Source organism: Camelus dromedarius, chromosome 11 (genome assembly GCF_036321535.1).
Source record: "Camelus dromedarius isolate mCamDro1 chromosome 11, mCamDro1.pat, whole genome shotgun sequence".
Classification (NCBI taxonomy): Eukaryota; Metazoa; Chordata; class Mammalia; order Artiodactyla; family Camelidae; genus Camelus; species Camelus dromedarius.
The window spans coordinates 6,096,594-6,115,316 of NC_087446.1; the positions used below are offsets into that span (position 1 = coordinate 6,096,594).

Here is an 18,723-nt window from a genome sequence, read left to right on the forward strand (position 1 = left end):
ACTATGTACTACGCACTTTTTAAAGTGCTGGACATACAAACTGAGAAAATCTTTTCCCTTGTGTATTTTATGATCTAGTTGGAGAGACAGACAATAAGCAGGTAATTACATAACTGTTGGGGAAGCAAACTGCCATGGGCCCTGAGTCCCTGCAAGTTCTTGCTGGGTATGCCAAGAAAGCAAGGCCCTGAAAGCTCTTTACCCAAGACATTTCTTAGGGTTGTGTTTACAGCAAGCAACCCTGAGGGATGAGGCAACATCTCCCCCCAGACAAAGAATAGGCATGCCTACCACTCACCATAAAAGCAGTGAATCTCTCATTTCTGTGTTCCTCTCCTATAATGCCATCCATGAGGTATACAGGCAAATGTGATGGGTTCTTTGCAGGGCTTGGGGGACACGGGAAACTGACAAAAACAAATGTAAAGCCCCAGCTACTGCTTTTACCATGAATAATAATGTCCTTTGTCCCTTTCCCAGGAGTTTCAAGACTTCTGCAGCATCCCTGAAAAGGTAACAAACTATTGTTAAACAGAAATAAATAGTAACAGTTGATACTGAACAGTTGATTAGTTTGTAAAATCTCAGATGCTGCAAAGCTCTAGACAAGATGTGAAGATTAGTGCTGTTGAGAAAAATGAGCCGAAAAGGGGAGAATGAGATGATGGGAAGGCTTGCTATTTTAGATAGAGTCGTTAAGAAAGGCCCCTCTGAAAAGGCGATATTGCAGAAGACACATGAATTAAATAAGGGGAAAAGCCAGGTGACTATTCGGGAGAACAGCATTTCAGCCAGAGGCAACCAGAGGGGCAGAGGTCCTAGAGTGGGTGACAGAGGCAGAAGAGCAGAAGATGAGGTCGGAGGGGTGGTCAGAACACACAGAGCTTCAAAGGCCATGTAAGGCTTTTGCAATGTACTCTGAGTGAGAAGGGAACTCTTGGTGGGTTTTGACTAGAGAAGTGTCCTGCTCTGATTTCTGTTTTAAAAGGCTGACTCTGATTGCTGTGTGGAGAATAGCTGGTAGCCCTGGAGACCAAGGTGGAAGCAGGGAGCTAGTGAGAAAGCTGTTACAACAGACCTGACTGAGAGATGACAGCGGCTTATCCTGGTGGTGGAGTGGAGGTACTGAGAAATGGTCAGCCTCTAGATGCATTTTAAGAATAGAACCTGCAGGCCTGCTCACGCTTTGGTTGTGAGGTGCGGAGAAGAGGAGACAAGAATGACCCAAGCTTTTGTTCAGCAGCTGCAAGGACTGAGTCAACTGAGATGGAGAAGATGTGGAGGGACAAGAAAGGAGTCAAGAACATTGTGAATGGGCATGAATGAAAGAAAATGACTGAATGAGTCACTGATCATCTTCTTTGTTCCGGGAATGAAATAAAAGTCCTGCCCCGAAGGCACCACCTTATGTGCCTAGGATCAGCGCTGGAACCTCTCCTCAGAAAAGGAGGCAGCGGTCCCTTTAAGAGAACGTCGCCCCGCCTCCACCAAGCCCCGCCCAGGCAGTGTCACGTGCCCCGCGATCACGCAAAGGGGGCGGGCCACAGGGTAGTTTGAAAGCCCCGCGCGCGTCGCAGGAGCGGTGGTTTGGCCTCTCGCTGGGATGTCGGTGTTGCGGCCGCTGGACAAGCTGCCTGGCCTGAACACGGCCACCATCTTGGTAGGTGTCAACAGCCCCGCTTCCCCCGGCCGCATCTCCTCCTTGACTGCGCCCCGGCCTCCGGGTAACCAGGTCTCTCTCAGATGCTGGCGCGGGCTATCTGAAGAGTGTGGTGGGCGGAGGAGCCATACTCCGAACCAATCGGAGTAGCCGCCCTCTTTAGGCTGAAGGACGTCTCCACCAATACGTGCGCGGCGGGCTCTTTCCCAGTTTCTGATTGGTGGGGCGGCTGGGCGGGGAGACCGTGAGCCGACTGGGTGCCGGGTTTCCGAGATTCGGTTTTGCCGCTTCTTAGGGTCCGACCTACCGGAGAGACAAGGCTGTCCCAGGGGAAGTCCGGGGAGATAATGAGTGCTGTCCGAACAGGACCGGAGCGGGTGCAAATCTCAGGCTCTCACCTGTGCCTGGCGGAGCCCTCTTGGTAAAGGGCGACTCGCGTGCTGGAGCCGAAATCTGGAGTCGCAGCCGCCTTGGGTCTGTGGCCTGATCCCCAGGCCTTCCAGCGGTTCTACTGTGCCGAGGTGTCAGTCGGCTGCTTTCTCTCTCTGGGCAGCTGGTGGGCACGGACGATGTTCTTCTGCAGCAGCTGGCCGGTTCGATGCTCAAGGAGGACTGCGCCTCGGAGCTCAAGGTGTAAGTAGTCTCATGCCCAGGGTTGGGGGGTGGGATGGGGACTGTAGCCTGGGCGGGGCGGGGCGGGGCGGGGTGCGGGGGGAAGCGGGCCGCTAGAGAGGCAGGCATAGGTGTAACTGGCAGGGTGGCCAACCCCTCGGAGTCTCTGTCCTAACGCTTGATCTGTCCCTCTAAGATATCCTCCATCACTCTGCAACATGCTTGTTCTATTTTCCTCTAGGACTTGTCACCATAAGAAATTTCCTTGTTCACATGTTTGTTTACTTGTTTCCATTCTGACACCTGAGGGACCCAAGGCCAGCCCCTTGAGGGCAAGGACTTTGACTTTTGCTCAATGGTGTATCCCCAGTACCTTGAGCAGTACTTGGCACAGAGTAGATGCTCAGATACTCCCAGATTTGGAGAAAAGGTGACTAAAAAAGTCTGTTTTCCTTTCTTTTTTCTAACTAGTGGGGAGTAGAAGCTGCTGGCGGGAGTCAAGTGACTGAATATATGTGGGTATCATTCACCATAATAGATAACTCCAGGGGTCCGTGTTGAAGGAGAATGATCCAAATCTGAGGATATTTACCCCATGGGAATTGGAAATGCCCCTTAGTAGGTAGAATAAACCCTGGTTGAGCACTTTAACGAATCTCTGATAAGGGAACATAATCTTTCCCTCGAAATAAAGCTTGTTCATAGGTCCATCTTTGCTCTTCCTATCTTGCCAGGCTCTTAGGCTATAGAACGTCAAACATAATAACCAATAATTTAAAACCCATAGCTCAAAAGTAGGAAAGGGTAAAAAAATGATTCATTTAATTAACATCAGAGTAAATGGAAAATGTGGACAAAATTGCCTACATTGAGCCAGACGGAAAGAAGTGTCATGGAAACCACTGCCAAAAAAGAGCAAGTCACATGACATGCAAAAATCTGATGAAGAACCCACTCTGGAAAAAGGAGAAGAAATCTCTTTGTTGAGTGCTTTGTGCCATTGAGAAATTTAATAATAACATGGATTTTTAAAAAATGCATTCAGAGACCAAATGATAAAACAACAGAATGAGAGGAAAGGGAGGTTGCAGAGCTAAGGCAAAAAAAGGTCAAAAATTAATACCATATGAGATCTGTCTAGTAAATACAGAGGAACAGCAAGATCAGAGTAGATGTGCTTAAAATTTTAATTCTTTACAAAGAAGAAAGATTTGAAAAAAGTCACAGCAGAAGTGTTCAAAATGTAATAGAAGAAAACTTCCCTGGAGTGAGTGAAGAGTTGAATTTGTTCATTAAAAAGGGTACATATATCTTGCTCCAGGAAAAATGGGCACAGAACACTTTATGTCAAGTTATATCCTAGTTAAGTTATTGAACGTTAAGAGTAAATAATTCTTCAGACTTTTTGGCAGGAAAAATAAATCACCCATATGGTCACCTGTTTATTCTATTGCCAAATATTTCCAGCTCTCTGAATTTGGAGCATTTAGCAGGAACCAGGATTGCTGGTTTTGACCTTTTGTGGTTGTATTGGGTTGTATGACCTGTTGTGGTTGTGTGGTTGTGTGTGACTAGTTCTGGCCAATGAGCTGGAAGCAAAAATGATTGTCTCTGTATTGCTGAAGTATTTAATTGCCAGTGGGAGACCTTCCTCAATACCCTCTTCCTCTCCCGTGGCAACCAGCAGTGTTCTAGAGCGACAGCTTCATCAGCTGAGGTCCAAAGTTATGGTTAGAGCAGAATACAAATCTGTATCATAATAACAATAATAATAATACAAATGTATGTTTGTAAGTCTTGTTCAAATGGAAGGATAAATTTATAAGAATGTTAAATTTCTCACTTTCCTTAATAGAGAATCAATCCAGTATAGATAAAATTAAAACATATAGTTAAAAATAATACCAACGTACTAATTTTTTCATAATCTTTTTAAATTGGATTCTTTCAGGAAGTAATTCCTTATGAATAAAAAATAATTTATCTAAAGTTCATCTTTTTTTTCAGTTCTACTTTAGTTATTTTGCTTCTACTAAATTCAAATAAAATTAATACTATTATCCTTTTTAAAATTACGTCTACTGTATTCTGGTATCTGAATGTGTATATGTTATGTACATGGAGAGATGTTTAGAAAAATGTTCTAATGTTAACAGTAGTAGTATCTAGGTAACTGGACTTTTAGGAGTATACTTTTTTTAAACTTTCATGGTTTTTATACTTTTTGGTATTCTTGAATTATAAGCTGAGGGGTGGGGGCAGATGGGTAATAGGAATATGTGGAAATGGGGAGAAGTAGAGGGTTAAAAAAAAGGACTTTCAGGTGGTATTCAACAATCTGAAACCAAGTCAGACAAGAAGGATGAGGGTAACTTGTCTGAGGTCACACAGCTGATCATTGTCAGATCTGGGATTTGACTTCTATCTGACTACAGAGGGCTTCAGTCTTAACCCCTAAGTTTCACAGTCCAGCATCCCCTCTTCCAAGCCTGGTCTCCCTTGCAGCATGCAGTGTAGATGGCTAGCCTCCTGCCATCTTCTATCCCAAACTCCCTCTTGCCAAGGCAGTTAACTAAACGTCCTGGCAGGGGAGTAAAGCAGGAGCAATCTGGATGGGACCAGCTCTGCTCTGCCCCTGTGCTCACCTGAGGAGTGTTGACCATAAGAGCTTCAGCTGAATAGGTGAGGAGCGCTTGGCAGCCTCTTCCCCAGTGAAGGGTAGCATGTGAATGAATGCTGCTTATGATGTGGGCACATATATCTTTAGTCCTGCAATTTCTTGTTTTCCAGCCACTTGGCAAAGTCCCTCCCGCTGCCCTCCGATGTGAATCGGCCCCGAATTGACTTGATTGTGTTCGTGGTCAACCTTCACAGCCAACACAGGTGAGAGCCAGAGGATGTCAGGGCTCAGGCAGACCTGGCTTAGGGATGTGCTGGGATGGTGACCTCACTTGTGATGGGAAGGAGAGAAGACGAAGAGGTTGCCTGGAGTTAACCTAGAGAGTGAGGAGGGGGGAGCCAGTGGCCAATGCAAGATGTTTAAAAGACATTGATAAATCCCCGCAGTGTCATCTGTCACTTAGCTAAAGCTCTCTGAGGTCACTCTGTGTCCCTGATAGCAGGCACAGATATAAGTGAAACATAAGGTGCTCCTAGTCCCTTAGGGGAAGAAGCTAGACTTTTGAGCAGACAGTTACAGTCCCTGGGATATGTACTGCAAAAGAAGGAAGCATTGGGCTGTGTGAGCCCAAACAAGACTCTCAGGATTTAGGTCAGGGTAGACTTTCTAGTGGAGGTGACATCTAAATAGACACCTGAAAGATGAGATGGCTCTTTGGCCAGGAGACAACAGATTCCTTCATCACTCCCTAGACACCGTTGAATGAAATCCTTGACCCAGAAGGTCAGAGTACCCTTGCTGAGGGGAGAATAGTGTTTTCATACAATTGATATGACCGAATCACTGTAACCTTATTGGAAAGCAATTTGGCGATACTTAATCTACACTGAAAGAAGTGTAGACATACTATGACCCAGCCATTCCACTGCTAGCATCTGTTCTGCAGAAACATTTGCTTGAATGTGTAAGGATATGTGTAAAAGAATGTTCATGCACACAAATGAGCTTGTTTACAAAACAGAAAGACTCACAGACATAGGAAACAAACTTATGGTTACCAAAAGGAAAAGGGGGGGATAAATTAGGAGTTTGGGATTAGCAGGTACAAAGTACTATAGACAAATAGATAAACAACAGGGTCCTACTATAGAGCACAGGGAGCTATATTCAATAGCCTGTAATAACCTATAATGAAAAACAATATATGTATGTATAACTGAATCAGTATGCGGTACACCGGAAACTAACACAACGTTGTAAATCAACTCCACTTCAATTTTTCTTTTTCTTTTTTTTTTTTCTTTTAAGTTTTCTTTTTTTGGGGGGTGGGTAATCAGATTTATTTATTTTTTTTTTTTTTGGAGGCAGTACTGGGGATTGAACCCAGGTCCTTGGGTATGCTAAGCATGCACTGTACCGCTTGAGCTATACCCTCCCCGCTGCACTTCCATTTTTCAAAAAAGAAAGGGCAAAAGAATGTTCATGCAGCATTCTTTGTAATGGTGAAAAACCATTTAAGGGTCCAACACAGGGAAAATAGTCAGTTTGTGGTTCTGTGTGGTCATTCCAGAGAATGTAACAGGACGTCAAACCCAACTAGACCCAACTAGATGCTTATACATATCACTGTCTGTATTTTCATATGAAAAAAATTCCAGAAGAATTACACAATTAAACAAACTGTTGGTGGCAGTTATCTCTGGGGAGTTGAGACTGGAGGGTGGTGCTGGAGGCCAGGGACTTTTACTTTCTACTTACACACCCATATTTACTATTTGATTATTTTACAAACGAGTCACCTTGTAATTAAAAGTAGTTTTAAGAAATGAAAGGACAGTTGTGTGTGGGGAGGTGGTGTAGTAGATCAAAGGTGGAGTATGTGCTTAGCATGCAGAAGGTCCTGGCTTCAACCCCCAGCACCTCCACTAAAAAAATAAGTAAGTAAAAATGAGTAAGTAAGTAGATAAATAAATAAATAAATAACTCCTCCCCCCAAAAAAGTTATTTAAAAAAAATGGAAGGACAGAGTATGCCTCTAGGGCTATTTCCCATCACCCTCATCTCATCCTCTGGCCTCTGTGGGATCAGAGTGGGGGCCTCTGCTTTCCCTGTTGGAAGGTTTGTCCTCCGGTTTGTTTTCTTGCCCTGGCCTGGCCTCCCAGCCTCCGGAACGTAGAGGAGTCCCTGCACCACGTGGACTCCACCTTCTTCCTGGGGAAGGTGAGCTTCCTCGCCACAGGTGGTAAGTCCATCCCTCTTCTCCGGCGCTGCCCACCTTGACCCAGGGTGAGCCGTGGCTGGACCTGTGGGAGGCCCCTCGCTAAGGCAGCCTGGGTGATGGAAAGAACATGGGCTTTGGGATCTGACCTGTTGTTGGTCTTTATAAAGCGAGTCTGAGCTGATCATTCTCCCAGGTTAATTCTGCTGAGATAATTGCTCAGAGGTGCCTAATGGCTCTCTCTGGCTTTCAGAGTAAAATCCAAACTCCTGTAAAGGCACAGAGTATTTCGCAGTTTGGCCTCTGCCTTCCTGTCCTGTCTCATCTATTACTCCTCCGTTCTTTGGTTCAGCTTATAGTTCTCTGAACAAGTCCTGCTGTCCCTGAGACTGTAATGTTAACAAGGGAAATGATACTAGCTCACCTGTATTGAGCACTCCGTGCACCCCAGACACTGCTTTGTTTCTGTATCACTTAACCTTCACAACAAACAACCCTGGGAGGTGGGTACCATTTTCTCTATTCTACAGCTGAGGAAACTGTGGCCACGAGGTTAGGTAACTTGCCCAAGGCCCACAGCTAAACGGGTAAGAGCAGAGATTCACACCTAGAAGTCATATTCCAGAGCCTGTGCCTTTAATGGTTATATGGTGTGGCTTCTCTCAAATACTTTTCCTCTTTGTCTGCCTAACCACTATCTTCTGTCTCCTGGGGGATGCCTTCCTGACCAGCCCTACAGTCTGGGCCACTGGGGCTTCCATCCTCCACATGTCTCTGCCAGAGACTCCCCACCCTTCTGCCTCCACTGACGGCGTGTCTGCCCCCCAGCTGCACTGTGACTCCTTGGTAAATGAATGAACGCCAGGTCATTCCTATATATTAATTCATTGAATCTCTATAGTAACTCAGTGGGGAAGAGGCTGTTACTAACCTCATCTGAGAGGTGAGGAAACTCGTATTTTCATAGAGGACTCTATCAAAGCCCCTTCAGCCTTATTTTCTGATTTGATGATCTTGACTGCCCTGAAAAGGTAGAACAGGATTGCCCCCCCACTGACTGGTAAGAAACTGAGGCCCAGAGGGGGGAGGTGAATTTCTTCACCCAGTGCTCCCTAGATTACAGCCATGCGGGTGGAGATTATGGGCTGTGTCTTCTCTGCAGCTGGGCAGGAGAGCCACTGCAGCGTTCACCGGAACACCGTCGTGAAGCTGGCCCACACCTACCGCAGCCCCCTGCTGTTCTGTGACCTGGAGGTGAGGACGCTGCTCACATGGCAGGGCCGGGGCAGTCAGCACACAGTAGACATGTCAGGAATGATGCTTCTTGGAGGGTCGCCGAGTACCTGAGTGAAAGGGCACTAGATGTGGAGACAAGACCCCTGTTTGAATCCTGGCTTTTGCGCTCACTGTCCTTGGGTGGGTCACCGTGAGTAAGCCTTGGGGTGCACACACGTAAAGCAGGGTGACGCTGGTTGGATACATAGGTGTTGGTTCTGCCCTGCCTCGCTTCGGCTGGTGTTTCGCACAAGGTGAATCCTAATTGCGCAGGTAGCAAAGCAGATTTCTATTTTGCTGATGAATTTTGCTCCTCAGCCTCTTTCTGCAGCATGGATCCTGGTGACTTTCTGCTAAAGGGTGCTCAGCAGGAGTTGACGCTGCTCCCTCTGGGAGGCCAGCTAAGGGTTCCCAGGGTCTGGGCTGCCCCATCTGTGCACCAGGCATTGTCATTGGTTTTGGGGTCTGTCTGTTGGTTTTGAGGTTCATTTTAAAGATTTGTGTTTCTGTTCTGTTCTGGATCTTGCACCTGTTCCCAAAGGCAAAGTGATAACCTTTGAGAGAACTGAGTCAGCATGTGGTCCCTCAGCACCATCTAACCAGGAGTTCTTACTCTGGGGTCTGTGGCCTCCTCTGGTCTGAAGGGAGAAGAATTCAGGGTATTTGTGAACTTGGACGAGAAAAAAATTACTTCTTATTTTCACTAACCTCTAAGTGATATTTAGCATTATGAATGTAGGCAAGAGATGTCAGTAGTATTAGCAGAACCTGTGACTCTTAGCAATAGAAACACAGGCATTGCCACAGCTCACAGGGATGGGGGCAGCTCTCATTGCTATTCAGCAGTGCAGAAGTCATTAGACTGAGCTAGATGCCTTCATTCAGTGCATCGGTAAAGATGCACATACCGCTCCATCACGAGTTGGTGTTTCATATTTGATGACTGTTTTAAGAACCCCGACCAGACCAATGCTCTGATCTCACAGATAGGACCTGAGGTCCCTGGCATGCCTGAATTACCTGCCCCTGCCAGACTTTTCTCGTATCAGAAGAAGCGGAGGAGAGGGCATAACTTAAGTGGTAGAGTGCATACTTAGCATGCACCAGGTCCTGGACTCAATCCCCAGTACCTCCTCAAAAAATAAAAATAAATAAGTAACCCTAATTACTTGCCCCACCTCATCCCCGCAAAAAAAAGAAGAGGTGACACTTGCTCACAGTCACACAGCTCGTAAGTCAGCAGAGTCAGGTTGGTTGGCAGCTGTCTCTTTCCGTCTTAGCGAGCTGACTGTGTGTCTTTGAATAAGTCACTACCACCCACCGAACCCCTCCTTCCTTTTCTTATCTCTAAAAGGAAATCCCACTCTACTCCAGCTGAGGTGCCACTTACCTTTGTGATGGGTGGCGCAGTTCTGCACTTAGCCACGAGGTGGCAGTCTGTACCTCGTCGTGGGTTGTCCTCTAGCCCAAGAACTTCTCTCAAAAAAGGTCTGTGGCGGACTTCCTATTTCCAGCCAGCAGCAGGCCTGCTGAGAACGTAGACCCAGCATTCTCTCATAAGAGGCACCCAGTGTTTGGACAGTGAACATTCCTCGTATCTGTTTTGTCCTTTTTGGGGTGCACTCCTCTGTAGAATCAAATTTGAGCCTGGCCATATTTTGAGGCCTTTGCATGGCAGAAATAATTGGCTCCTTTTTAACAGATGAGGAAACACACCCAAGGAGGTGTGGGATTCGCCCAGTGAAATTATTCCCCAACGCCATTGATAGGGCCCTGTGCTGGTCGCTGAGAACACAGATGCCTCAGACATTGGCCCTGCCTCTCAGCATGGAGTGTGATAGCTGATAGCCTGGCGTGTGATAAATGCAGCAGCAGAAGGGTCTACAGAGCTTTGGAAGCCTGGCAGTGGAGTTCAGTCTTTTCTTCCTGGAGGTGATGGGGCAGTTGTGATGTGGTCAGATGTGGGTTTTGGGGCCACGTCTCTTGGAGTATGATGTGTGGATTGGAAGAGGCCTGGCCAGAGGCAGCAGCAGCTTGTAGATATGTTTTGGAGGCTATTGCCAAATCCGGGCCTCTGTGCCCCAGTACTGAATTGAAATCTGGAGACAGAGTCTTGGGTGAAGTAGAAAAGAATAGCTTTATATCTTGGCCAGGGAAACGGGATCACAGGAGGCTAATGCCTCAAGACTGTGAACCCATCTTGGAGAGGGGTAGTAGGGAGTTTCAGAGTAAGAGTCCAAGGAACAGAGCTTCTGATAAACATCTGTGCTGGGCAGGGGCTGCATTCCTTCCTTCCAGATGCCTTTGGTAATCGCTGTGCTGGCGTCACCGTCACTGGGGTCTGGAGACAGAGCCTCCTGCCCTGGGGGTTAATCAAACAGTGATTTCTCTATCTTGGTGTCTGGAACAAAGGGTACTCAAGGGGGAGGGAGAATGCTCTAGGCAAAGGGAAATATGTACAGTTTAGAAGCAGGCTAGAGTGTGCTTTAGCATGAGGGAAGCCATTTTAGGTTACTACTATGCAGTTACAAATATTGTATGGTTGTAAATGCCCCACTGTTAATCTGCTCCTTCCATCTGATGGTGGTGTTTTGGCATCTGTAAAACTCAGGAAGTATGTATGAGATACTGTTATGTAGGTACTTCTGAGAGAAGCTACAGCGGAGCCTACGGGGGAGGGATCCGTCCCGGCAAGGCCTTATAGGGTCCTGCGTGGTCACAAGGCAAAGGCCACAGAACTTAGAGTAAGAAGATTTATTCAGCAAGTATTTCTTATATAATCTAAAGATTTATTCAACAAGTATTTCTTAAGTGCCAAGCATTATTCTAGACACTGGAGATGTAAGAGAGAGCAAAACAGGTTTAAAGCTCTTACCTGTGTTCTAGTGGAGGAAACAGTAGAGGTAGAATGTGTGCTGGTTAGAGAATGGAGACTGATGTGTCAGGTGGTGGTGAAGCACTAAGATTTAGATGGGAGTGGAGGAGGGGGCGCACTAAAAACAGTGATCCTTATGTAGACGTGAAGGAAGGTGCCATGGAGCCTCCTGGTGGAAGAGCCCACTAGGCTGGAGAAACAGCAAATGCAAAGGCCCTGAGTTTGGAATCTGCCTGTTGTGTACAAGGTCCACAGGGAGGCACGGCACCTGGAACAGAGCTGGGGGAGATGAGTCAGCGTGACAGTGGGGCCAGATCAGTAGGGCTTTGTGGGTTTTAGTAAGAATAGTGGCTTTCGCTGAGTAAAACTGGAACAGTGGAGGGTGTGGGGCCAGGAAAGGATGCAGCCTGACTTGGGTTTTTATGGGTCCCTCCACCTGTTGGGAGGAGAGTACGCTGATAGGGAGGCAAGGGCAGAAATAGGAAGATAGGCCTGGGGACTGTATCTGGAAGAGTTCTGAGTGGCCTGGACTCAGTGGTGTCCAGGGAAGAGGAAGATGGGATGGTCTGTGATGCTGGGTGTTTCTAGATGGGCCCAACAGATGTGCTGGTGGCCTGGATGCGAGATGTGGGAGGAAGAAGGGTCAGGGTCGTCTCTTGAGTTTTCAGCCTGAGCAACTGGAAGGACAGAGGTGCCTGTGGCTGAGACGGGGACGACTGCAGGTTTGGGGACTCCCAGGAACTCCGACTTGGACATACAAAGACGGAGGTGTCTGTTAGACATCTACACAGAAACAGAGCAGGCAGCGGCATACGTGTGTCTGACATTCAGAGTGTCTGGAGATGCAGTTTGAGCATCATCCTGGAGGTAGATGAGGTCACCCGGGGACTGAGTGTGCAGAGAAGAGCTGCAAAGGCCAAGCCCTGGGGCCCCAGCACTTAGATGCTGGACAAATGAGCAAGCGGCCTGTGAGATAGGAGGAAAAGCCGGGTGAGGGTGGGGTCCTGGGAGCCAGGCAGAAAAAGCCTTTCAAGGAGGGAGGAAGCAGCTGCATCAGATTCTGCTGAGAGGAGAATCTCAGGGAGAATGAGGCCAGTGTGCTGAGGACAAGGTGTTACCTCTGGATTTAGAACTGAGGACGTCATGGGTGACAAATGGTGGAGTAAGAGCAGGAGGACTTGAGGTGCCTGGTCTCTGGCTTGGGTGACTGGTGTTGGTGATACCCCCTCCCCAGTTAGAGAGCGAACAGGAGGAGGAGGGGATGCTTCTGAGGCCACCCGTTCGTCAGGGGAGGACATCTGAACGTCATTGTTTGTTCTTCAACAAACATTCATGGAGCATCTCATTTGCCCGCAGTAGCTGGTACCGAGCCCTAGGGTGGTCTTGCCCTGCCCAATCCCACAGCTCCTCTGGGCCCACCAGCCCTTCAAAGGCCCTGACATGGGAACTGTTTGTTGATAGTGCCTCCCTGTCCCCAGTGAGGCCACCCTCTGTCCATCCCTCCTTTCCATCCCTGTGAGTGTCCTTCTCAGGTTGCTGGTAAGGGAGTCTTTGGAGTCTCTGGAGCCTTTGGAGCCTGTGCTCCCAGGCGTTGGTTGAGACTAGCCCCTGCTCACTGTGTGCCTCTGGACAGTTCACCTAACCTCGCCAGCCCTTCATTTCTTAAGGAGCCAGGGCATGGCCACAATGGCAGTTCCCCCATCCAGCCCCCAGCCCCGCTCTGGAAGCCCTCGGAACTGCCCCGAGTAAGGGGAGCAGGCCGCCTCACCGCTTTTCTCTGCTCTTCCCCTGCAGGTAGAAGGCTTTCGAACCACCATGGCGCAGCGCCTGGTCCGCATGCTGCAGATCTGCGCAGGCCACGTGCCCGGCGTCTCCGCCCTGAACCTGCTGTCCCTGCTGAGGAGCACTGAGAACCCCTCCCTGGAGGACCTGTGAGGGCCACGAGCCCCCGGGGCTGCCTGTCCCCACAGCTTGGTGCCTGACTCAGTAAACATTCGCTCGCTGTGGCTGGAGAGCATGCCAGGGTTTGACAGGCAGCTCCCTGGGGACAAATTCCTCCCTCCCCGGCTGGGCGTGCAGAGCGGGTGGGGGGCCCGGCTGGTGGGACTCCAGCCTCCCTCCCACTCCTGCCCCCACCCCCACAGAGCCCAGTGTCTCCATCCATCTGACATGTGAATCTCCTCTTAAGACTGCATGTGAACAAAGGGTCTGTAGCTAAAAAAAGTGAAAATCCCTGGCCTCGTCTACCACTTTGATTTCGTAGATGAGGAGACTGACTCGGAACAATTAAGAACCGGGCCGGGGGAGTAGGACTCCCGATCTGACCCCACATCCTGGCCTCGCTGTTCTTACAGGACCTGGTTGTGGCCTGCTAGAGCCTCGGTTTCCCCAGGTTTAAGTGGAGGTTGTTCTCCTCACCTTGCTGCGTTGTGAGGACTGAGTGCAATGGCAAAGGTGGAAGCCCGAGGCTGTGCCACGCCTGTGCTCGTTGTGTGCTTGAGTGTATTTCATAATAAGTGTGTTAATGCTTGGACAGTGCCAGGTTGCTACTCAATAAGCAGTGATAAGAACTATTTGAAATCACACAGAACTAAGTTCAAAAGCTGGTGTAAATCCAGGAATTACACTGTGAATCCTCAAATTTGTGAGAATCGAGAGAATCTGGCTGGAGGCCTGGTTTCTGGGTTGGCAGCTGGAGATTGTGCAATGACTTTTGCTTTCCTTCTCTTTTGGGTCTAATTAGAATTTATGGAAGTGCCGGGGTTAGCATCCAGAAATCCCATCGACCAGGTCTGGGCTCAGGCTGCTCCCCTGTAGCTGGGCAGTCACAAGAGCTGGGGGGAGCGGAGGCCTGGTGGGAGAGGCCTCAGGATCTTAGAGAGCCAGGGCCTGGCTCCTTCCACCCCACCCTGCTTGTGCCCTGGCCTCCATCCTCAGGCCTCAGGGCCATCCCTGCTTGATGCCCTGGACAGTGGCAGCACCGCAGGGCCCCTGCTTTGACGTCATCATGGCAACCGCAGCTCACGGCCTTCACTGAGGATGGGCCAACCTGGAAACTCGGTGCAGGTGTCATGAGGGTAGGGCCTGCCTTTCTCTCCTTGGGGTCCTTCCAGTCCTGGCCCAGCGCCCCGCTACCAGCGCTCAATAAGGGTTGCAGACGCCTGGCTGGCTTCCAGGCAATCCCCAGGCCCTGCCGAGAACCTCAGCTTTGGGGATTCCAGTTCAGTCCGGACATCACCTGATGTTCTCAGAGCTTCATGCCTCACTCCTGCCGCCCTCCTGGCAGACCTGTGAGGATGACAGTGTTTCCTCATTTCAGTTGGCATCAGAGGTGTGCCCACACTCACGTAGCTAATCGGAGGCAGAGCCAACCTCTGGCCCCAGTCCTCTGCTTTATCTCTCTGGTCTTTTCATGCGTCTGATCATTGAACCAAGGTTTGGGCATCTCTACTGGGCAGACCCTGAGCTGGGAACACAGAAATGGTGGACACGTGCCAGAGAAAGCAGCCATTTGGAAGGGCAGTCCCTTAAAGTGCCATTCCCACCAGTTGGGGTCCCCTTAGCACAGGAGACTCCATGGAGGGGAGGGCGGTGAGCAGGGTAAGAGCACTGGGAGGAGGATGGTGTGGGCCTGGGGCTGGAGCAGGCCTGGGGCCAGCACAGGGGCTGCCCAAGAACTCCCTTGGTATTTGGGAAGAGAGGCCAGCTTCTATGCTGAGGTTGGGGGTGGGTCCGGGTTGAAGGAAGAGGCTGGTGGTGAGCATCAAGGTGTGCATTGGTCTCAGGGGATGGGCAGGATCGGCAGAGGTCCAGAAGGCCCGCCTTCTCCAAGGACCTGCGGCTCCTAGAAACCAGCATTGTTTTCAGCCCTTCAGGAGCCTGGGCCATAAAAGGTGGGGCTTTGCAGGGCCATGTGGAGGGCAAGTGGAGGGTAGGGTAGGTCTTTGGAGCCTGGTGTCCAAGAGTCGTGTGGGCACAGCCTGCCTGCCTGTTCTGGGCTTGTTACTTTTGGCTGGAGACAAGGGGGGGGTCCTTCCCATACCCCTCCTCTCTCTGCCAGCCAGCATGGGGCACTCTCTCTCTCCGGTCCTTGTGCCATGTTTTCTTCACCACCTGGTGCCATTTAACAAGAGAAATGGCATCACATTCTCCAGCCAAGGACCTGGGAGCCTTCCAAGAGCTGGGGGAGCACGATGCTGTCACTGCTGCCAGCTCCAGCGAGCTTGGCAGGGGCCCGGCAACTGAGAGGCCGCCTCTGCCTCACAGCAGAGCTGAGCAGCCCCTGAAGGGCTGCTGGCCATCCTCAGGCCTGCTGCCCCAGCCCGGGAGTGGAGGCCAGTGACACCATCTAGGAGACAGTTTGACTGAGGGGAGTAATGGAAGACCAATCTTTATGCCCCGTGGAGCTCAGAATTGGTGCTGGGTGCTGTGGTGGGTGGAGGGAGACGGGAGAGGCTGTGGTGGGCTGCTTACTGATCCCACGACCTCAGGCGGGTCACTTATCCTTGATGTTCCTCAGTTTCCTTGTCTGTAGAATGGGATCAGGCTAACTGATACCCTTTTTCCCAGCTGGTTGTGAGGACTGAGAATGAGAAGCTGTTATTTTAAACTTAAAGCAAATGTAAGACTTCTTAGGCTGGCCATGGTTACAGGGTGGGCACTTTGAAGGCAATTACTGAGGGTAGGCACCATCCCCTAGGCTGCAGATCCGAGTGGATGGGCAGCCTGAGGCTCCTGGGGGAGGTGCCCTTCAGCTGGGCCTGGGAGCTGCCGCATCCATGCTCTCCAAGAGCACAGAGAAGAGTGGGATATTTGGGCCCCCACCGCGTGGATAAGACATCGAGGCTGTCAGAGGGGCAGGGCTAGTTCAAAGTTACAGGTTCTTTTGTGCCCTCAGGCCACCTGGTTGTGGGCAGCCATTGAGCCCAGGCCCAAGGAACTCACATCTCACATTCAGACACAAGCGTCCTGGCCCCAGTTTGACGTGTCCCAACCCTGCCCAGGAGGCAGGGCCTCCCTGCGAGGAGAGGGCTCCGCAGCATGGCACCTGTGTCTCCACCCCTCAGTGAGCAGAAGCAGGGGCAGCCTGGGGCCGTGGCTAAGGCAGGGCAGCCTGGCCACAGAGGGGAAGTGATGCAGTGGGAAAGGACCCGGCCTTTGAGTCCCACTGACTTGGAGTCTGCGGCCAACATGCAGTGTGACCTGGGGCGGCTCACTTCCCGTCCCTGAGCCCCACAGCCTGCTCCTCTTGAGATTCTTGTGGGGCTCAGAAAAACCAAAGTGCCCGCCACCGCACCTGTCCCGTGTAGGCCCTCCACAGACGGTGGCCCCGAGGGTGAGCTGGCTGTGCCCAGGGGTGTGGTGGGTGAGGGGAGCGTGGGATGGTCTTGAGATAAAGCCCTGCCACAGCTGCCCCTCCCCCCTGCTGGGTCTGGCCTACCTGGCAGGACTCCAGCACCAAGGGACCCTTTCCAGAAGAAACCTGCTGCCTTAGCCCCTCTCCCCTCAGTCTCCCCTGGAGCCACAAGGGCACAGGCAGAGAATCATTGTGAAAGAACCTCTCACAGACACTGGGAGAGGCTGAGGGAGACAGTGTGGTGGGCTGCTCAGCCCTCTCACCCCAAATCTGTGAGTCCTGCCTGAATGTGACCCTATGGAATGAGGACCAGCTCTGGGAGGGAGAGTGGGTGGGCAGTCCCCAGTGCCCCTGACCTGGACAGAAGATAGCCTTCTTTGGGGCCCTCCGTTACATCTGGGGAGCCCTGGGAGCTAGCTAGCATTCGATGGATGCCTGGTCTGAGTGAGTCACAGCCCTGTAAGGCCGGGCTCAGAGCGGGGGCCCCAGCACTTGGTCCTCTTCTTGCTGGATCTGACACCCACCCCTCCTCCAGTGTCATCAGCCCACAGATGTTGTATTGTAGGAATAGGAGCGCTCAGGGGCCGAGGGGCTGCCTGGCTTGTCCCTTTTCCTTCTGACCTTGCTTTGTTCTTTGTAAGGTAAGAATCACGATGCCACCTCCCCCACAGGGTTGAGGCAAGGGATGCGGGTGACAGGCAGGGCCCAGGGCCAGGCAGGCGCTGAGCATCTTCTGCCATCTTCCCAGTTGCTGCACTGGTCCCTGGGCCTTGCCTGCTCCTCCCCAGACATCTTCAGGGATCACTTGCACCTCTGTCCCTCGGTTCCAAGACCTCACCGGGCCTTTCCCAAGTCCATGGCCCTCCCTGCCACCCTTCCCTCCTGAATTTTTTCCCCAGCACGTCTCACCTCCTCACCTACTATATGGTTTTACTCTTTGGGTTTTTTCTCTGTGGTTCCCTGCTGTCTCCCCAGATCCTAGAACAGTGCCTGATGCATGGCAGGTCTCAGTGTCTGGAGAATGAATGGAGGTGTCTGCACATGGAGTCAGCCTGTGCACTCACACAGGGCCCAAAGCCTGCAGGAGCCCAGAGCCAGCAGCAGCCTTGTCCCTCCTGTGTGGTGCCCTGAATGATGCCTGAGGTAGGGGTGGCCCTGGGGAGGTTCCCTGCTCCTCCCCCTCTTCCCCACCCTGGCCTTATAGCCTCCATCCACCTTGCACACCAGCAGGCCTGGCCCCCAAGGAAGTGGGGACTCCATTCCCTCTGGCTGTGGGGCTAAGGAGCTGAGTCTCCTTTCTGACCTCGCAGAGAGGGCGCACGTCCCCTAGCCGAGGGTCAGGCCAAGAGAACTGCTGGGGCTGCTCTGGCCAGCATCCTCTCGGAGTGCTGGACTACGAGTGTGTGTGTGTGTGTGTGTGTGTGTGTGTGTGTGTGTGTGTAGGGAGAATGGGGACCAGAGGAGAGGCAAATGGGGCTTGGGTAAGCCTGGGCAAGGATTTTATAACTGCTGCATGGAAGGGCATGACCTGCCCTTGTATAGCCTGGGTTCAGAGGGAGAGGGGCCACTGGGCTCTCTGGCCTGACCAGGATTTTGTGCTGATCTTCCTGCCTCTCCCACTCCGTCCCAGTGTCCCGAGGCCCAACATCAAATCCTTCCCACTCTCCCCGGTGAGGGGGACTTTTGGCAGTGTCCTGTATGTCAGAGCTAAATACACAAGAAAGGCAAAGGGAATCATTACTTTGGGGGCTCCAGGCTGCTATGACAAAACAAGATGAAGTGACAGAGGCAACAGAAGCACTCAGGACAGGCCAGGGTTGGGGGGTTAGGGACAGGCCACCAGGACAATTCACACCATGGGGCCCCCTCTACTAAACGCAAACCCTGCCTTTCTGTATGCACGTACACGAGAATGTAAAAGCGAAATAATAAGACTGGGATGAAAGACTGAAGCAAAAAGAGACTCCCTCTGGGGATGGGAGGGAAAGGCCACTGCTTACTCACAGATTTCTGTATTGTTGGAGGGTTTTTTCACAAGACTATGTTCAGGTATTACTCACAAAATTACAAATAAAACAAATTTCTAAGTACAGAACGCATGCATCCC

General features: G+C 50.8%; 1 protein-coding gene across 2 annotated transcripts; it reads left to right on the forward strand.

The window, feature by feature from the left end:
* Window positions 1-1,526: 1,526 nt before the first annotated feature.
* On the forward strand, window positions 1,527-18,688 carry CENPM (centromere protein M). Of its 2 annotated transcripts, XR_010383096.1 has the most exons (7): window positions 1,527-1,660; window positions 2,214-2,293; window positions 5,063-5,155; window positions 7,055-7,134; window positions 8,273-8,364; window positions 13,055-16,595; window positions 17,592-18,688. XR_010383096.1 is itself a non-coding variant. In XM_010983494.3 (6 exons), the coding sequence occupies exons 1-6, from the start codon at window positions 1,604-1,606 to the stop codon at window positions 13,193-13,195; spliced, it is 543 nt and encodes a 180-aa protein (XP_010981796.1). In that variant the 5' UTR covers window positions 1,527-1,603; the 3' UTR covers window positions 13,196-17,527. The 2 variants fall into 2 exon arrangements, 1 of the variants encoding a protein (XP_010981796.1); XM_010983494.3 differs by lacking the exon at window positions 17,592-18,688 and having other exon boundaries at window positions 13,055-17,527.
* Window positions 18,689-18,723: the final 35 nt, after the last annotated feature.

Bases quoted from the DNA above. Each gene is read 5' to 3' on its own strand.
- CENPM (XM_010983494.3), top strand. From the start codon at position 1,604: ATGTCGGTGTTGCGGCCGCTGGACAAGCTGCCTGGCCTGAACACGGCC. The intron at 1,661-2,213 runs GTAGGTGTCAAC...CTCTCTGGGCAG, and splicing joins TGAACACGGCCACCATCTTG to CTGGTGGGCACGGACGATGT. The intron at 7,135-8,272 runs GTAAGTCCATCC...TCTTCTCTGCAG, and splicing joins GAGCTTCCTCGCCACAGGTG to CTGGGCAGGAGAGCCACTGC.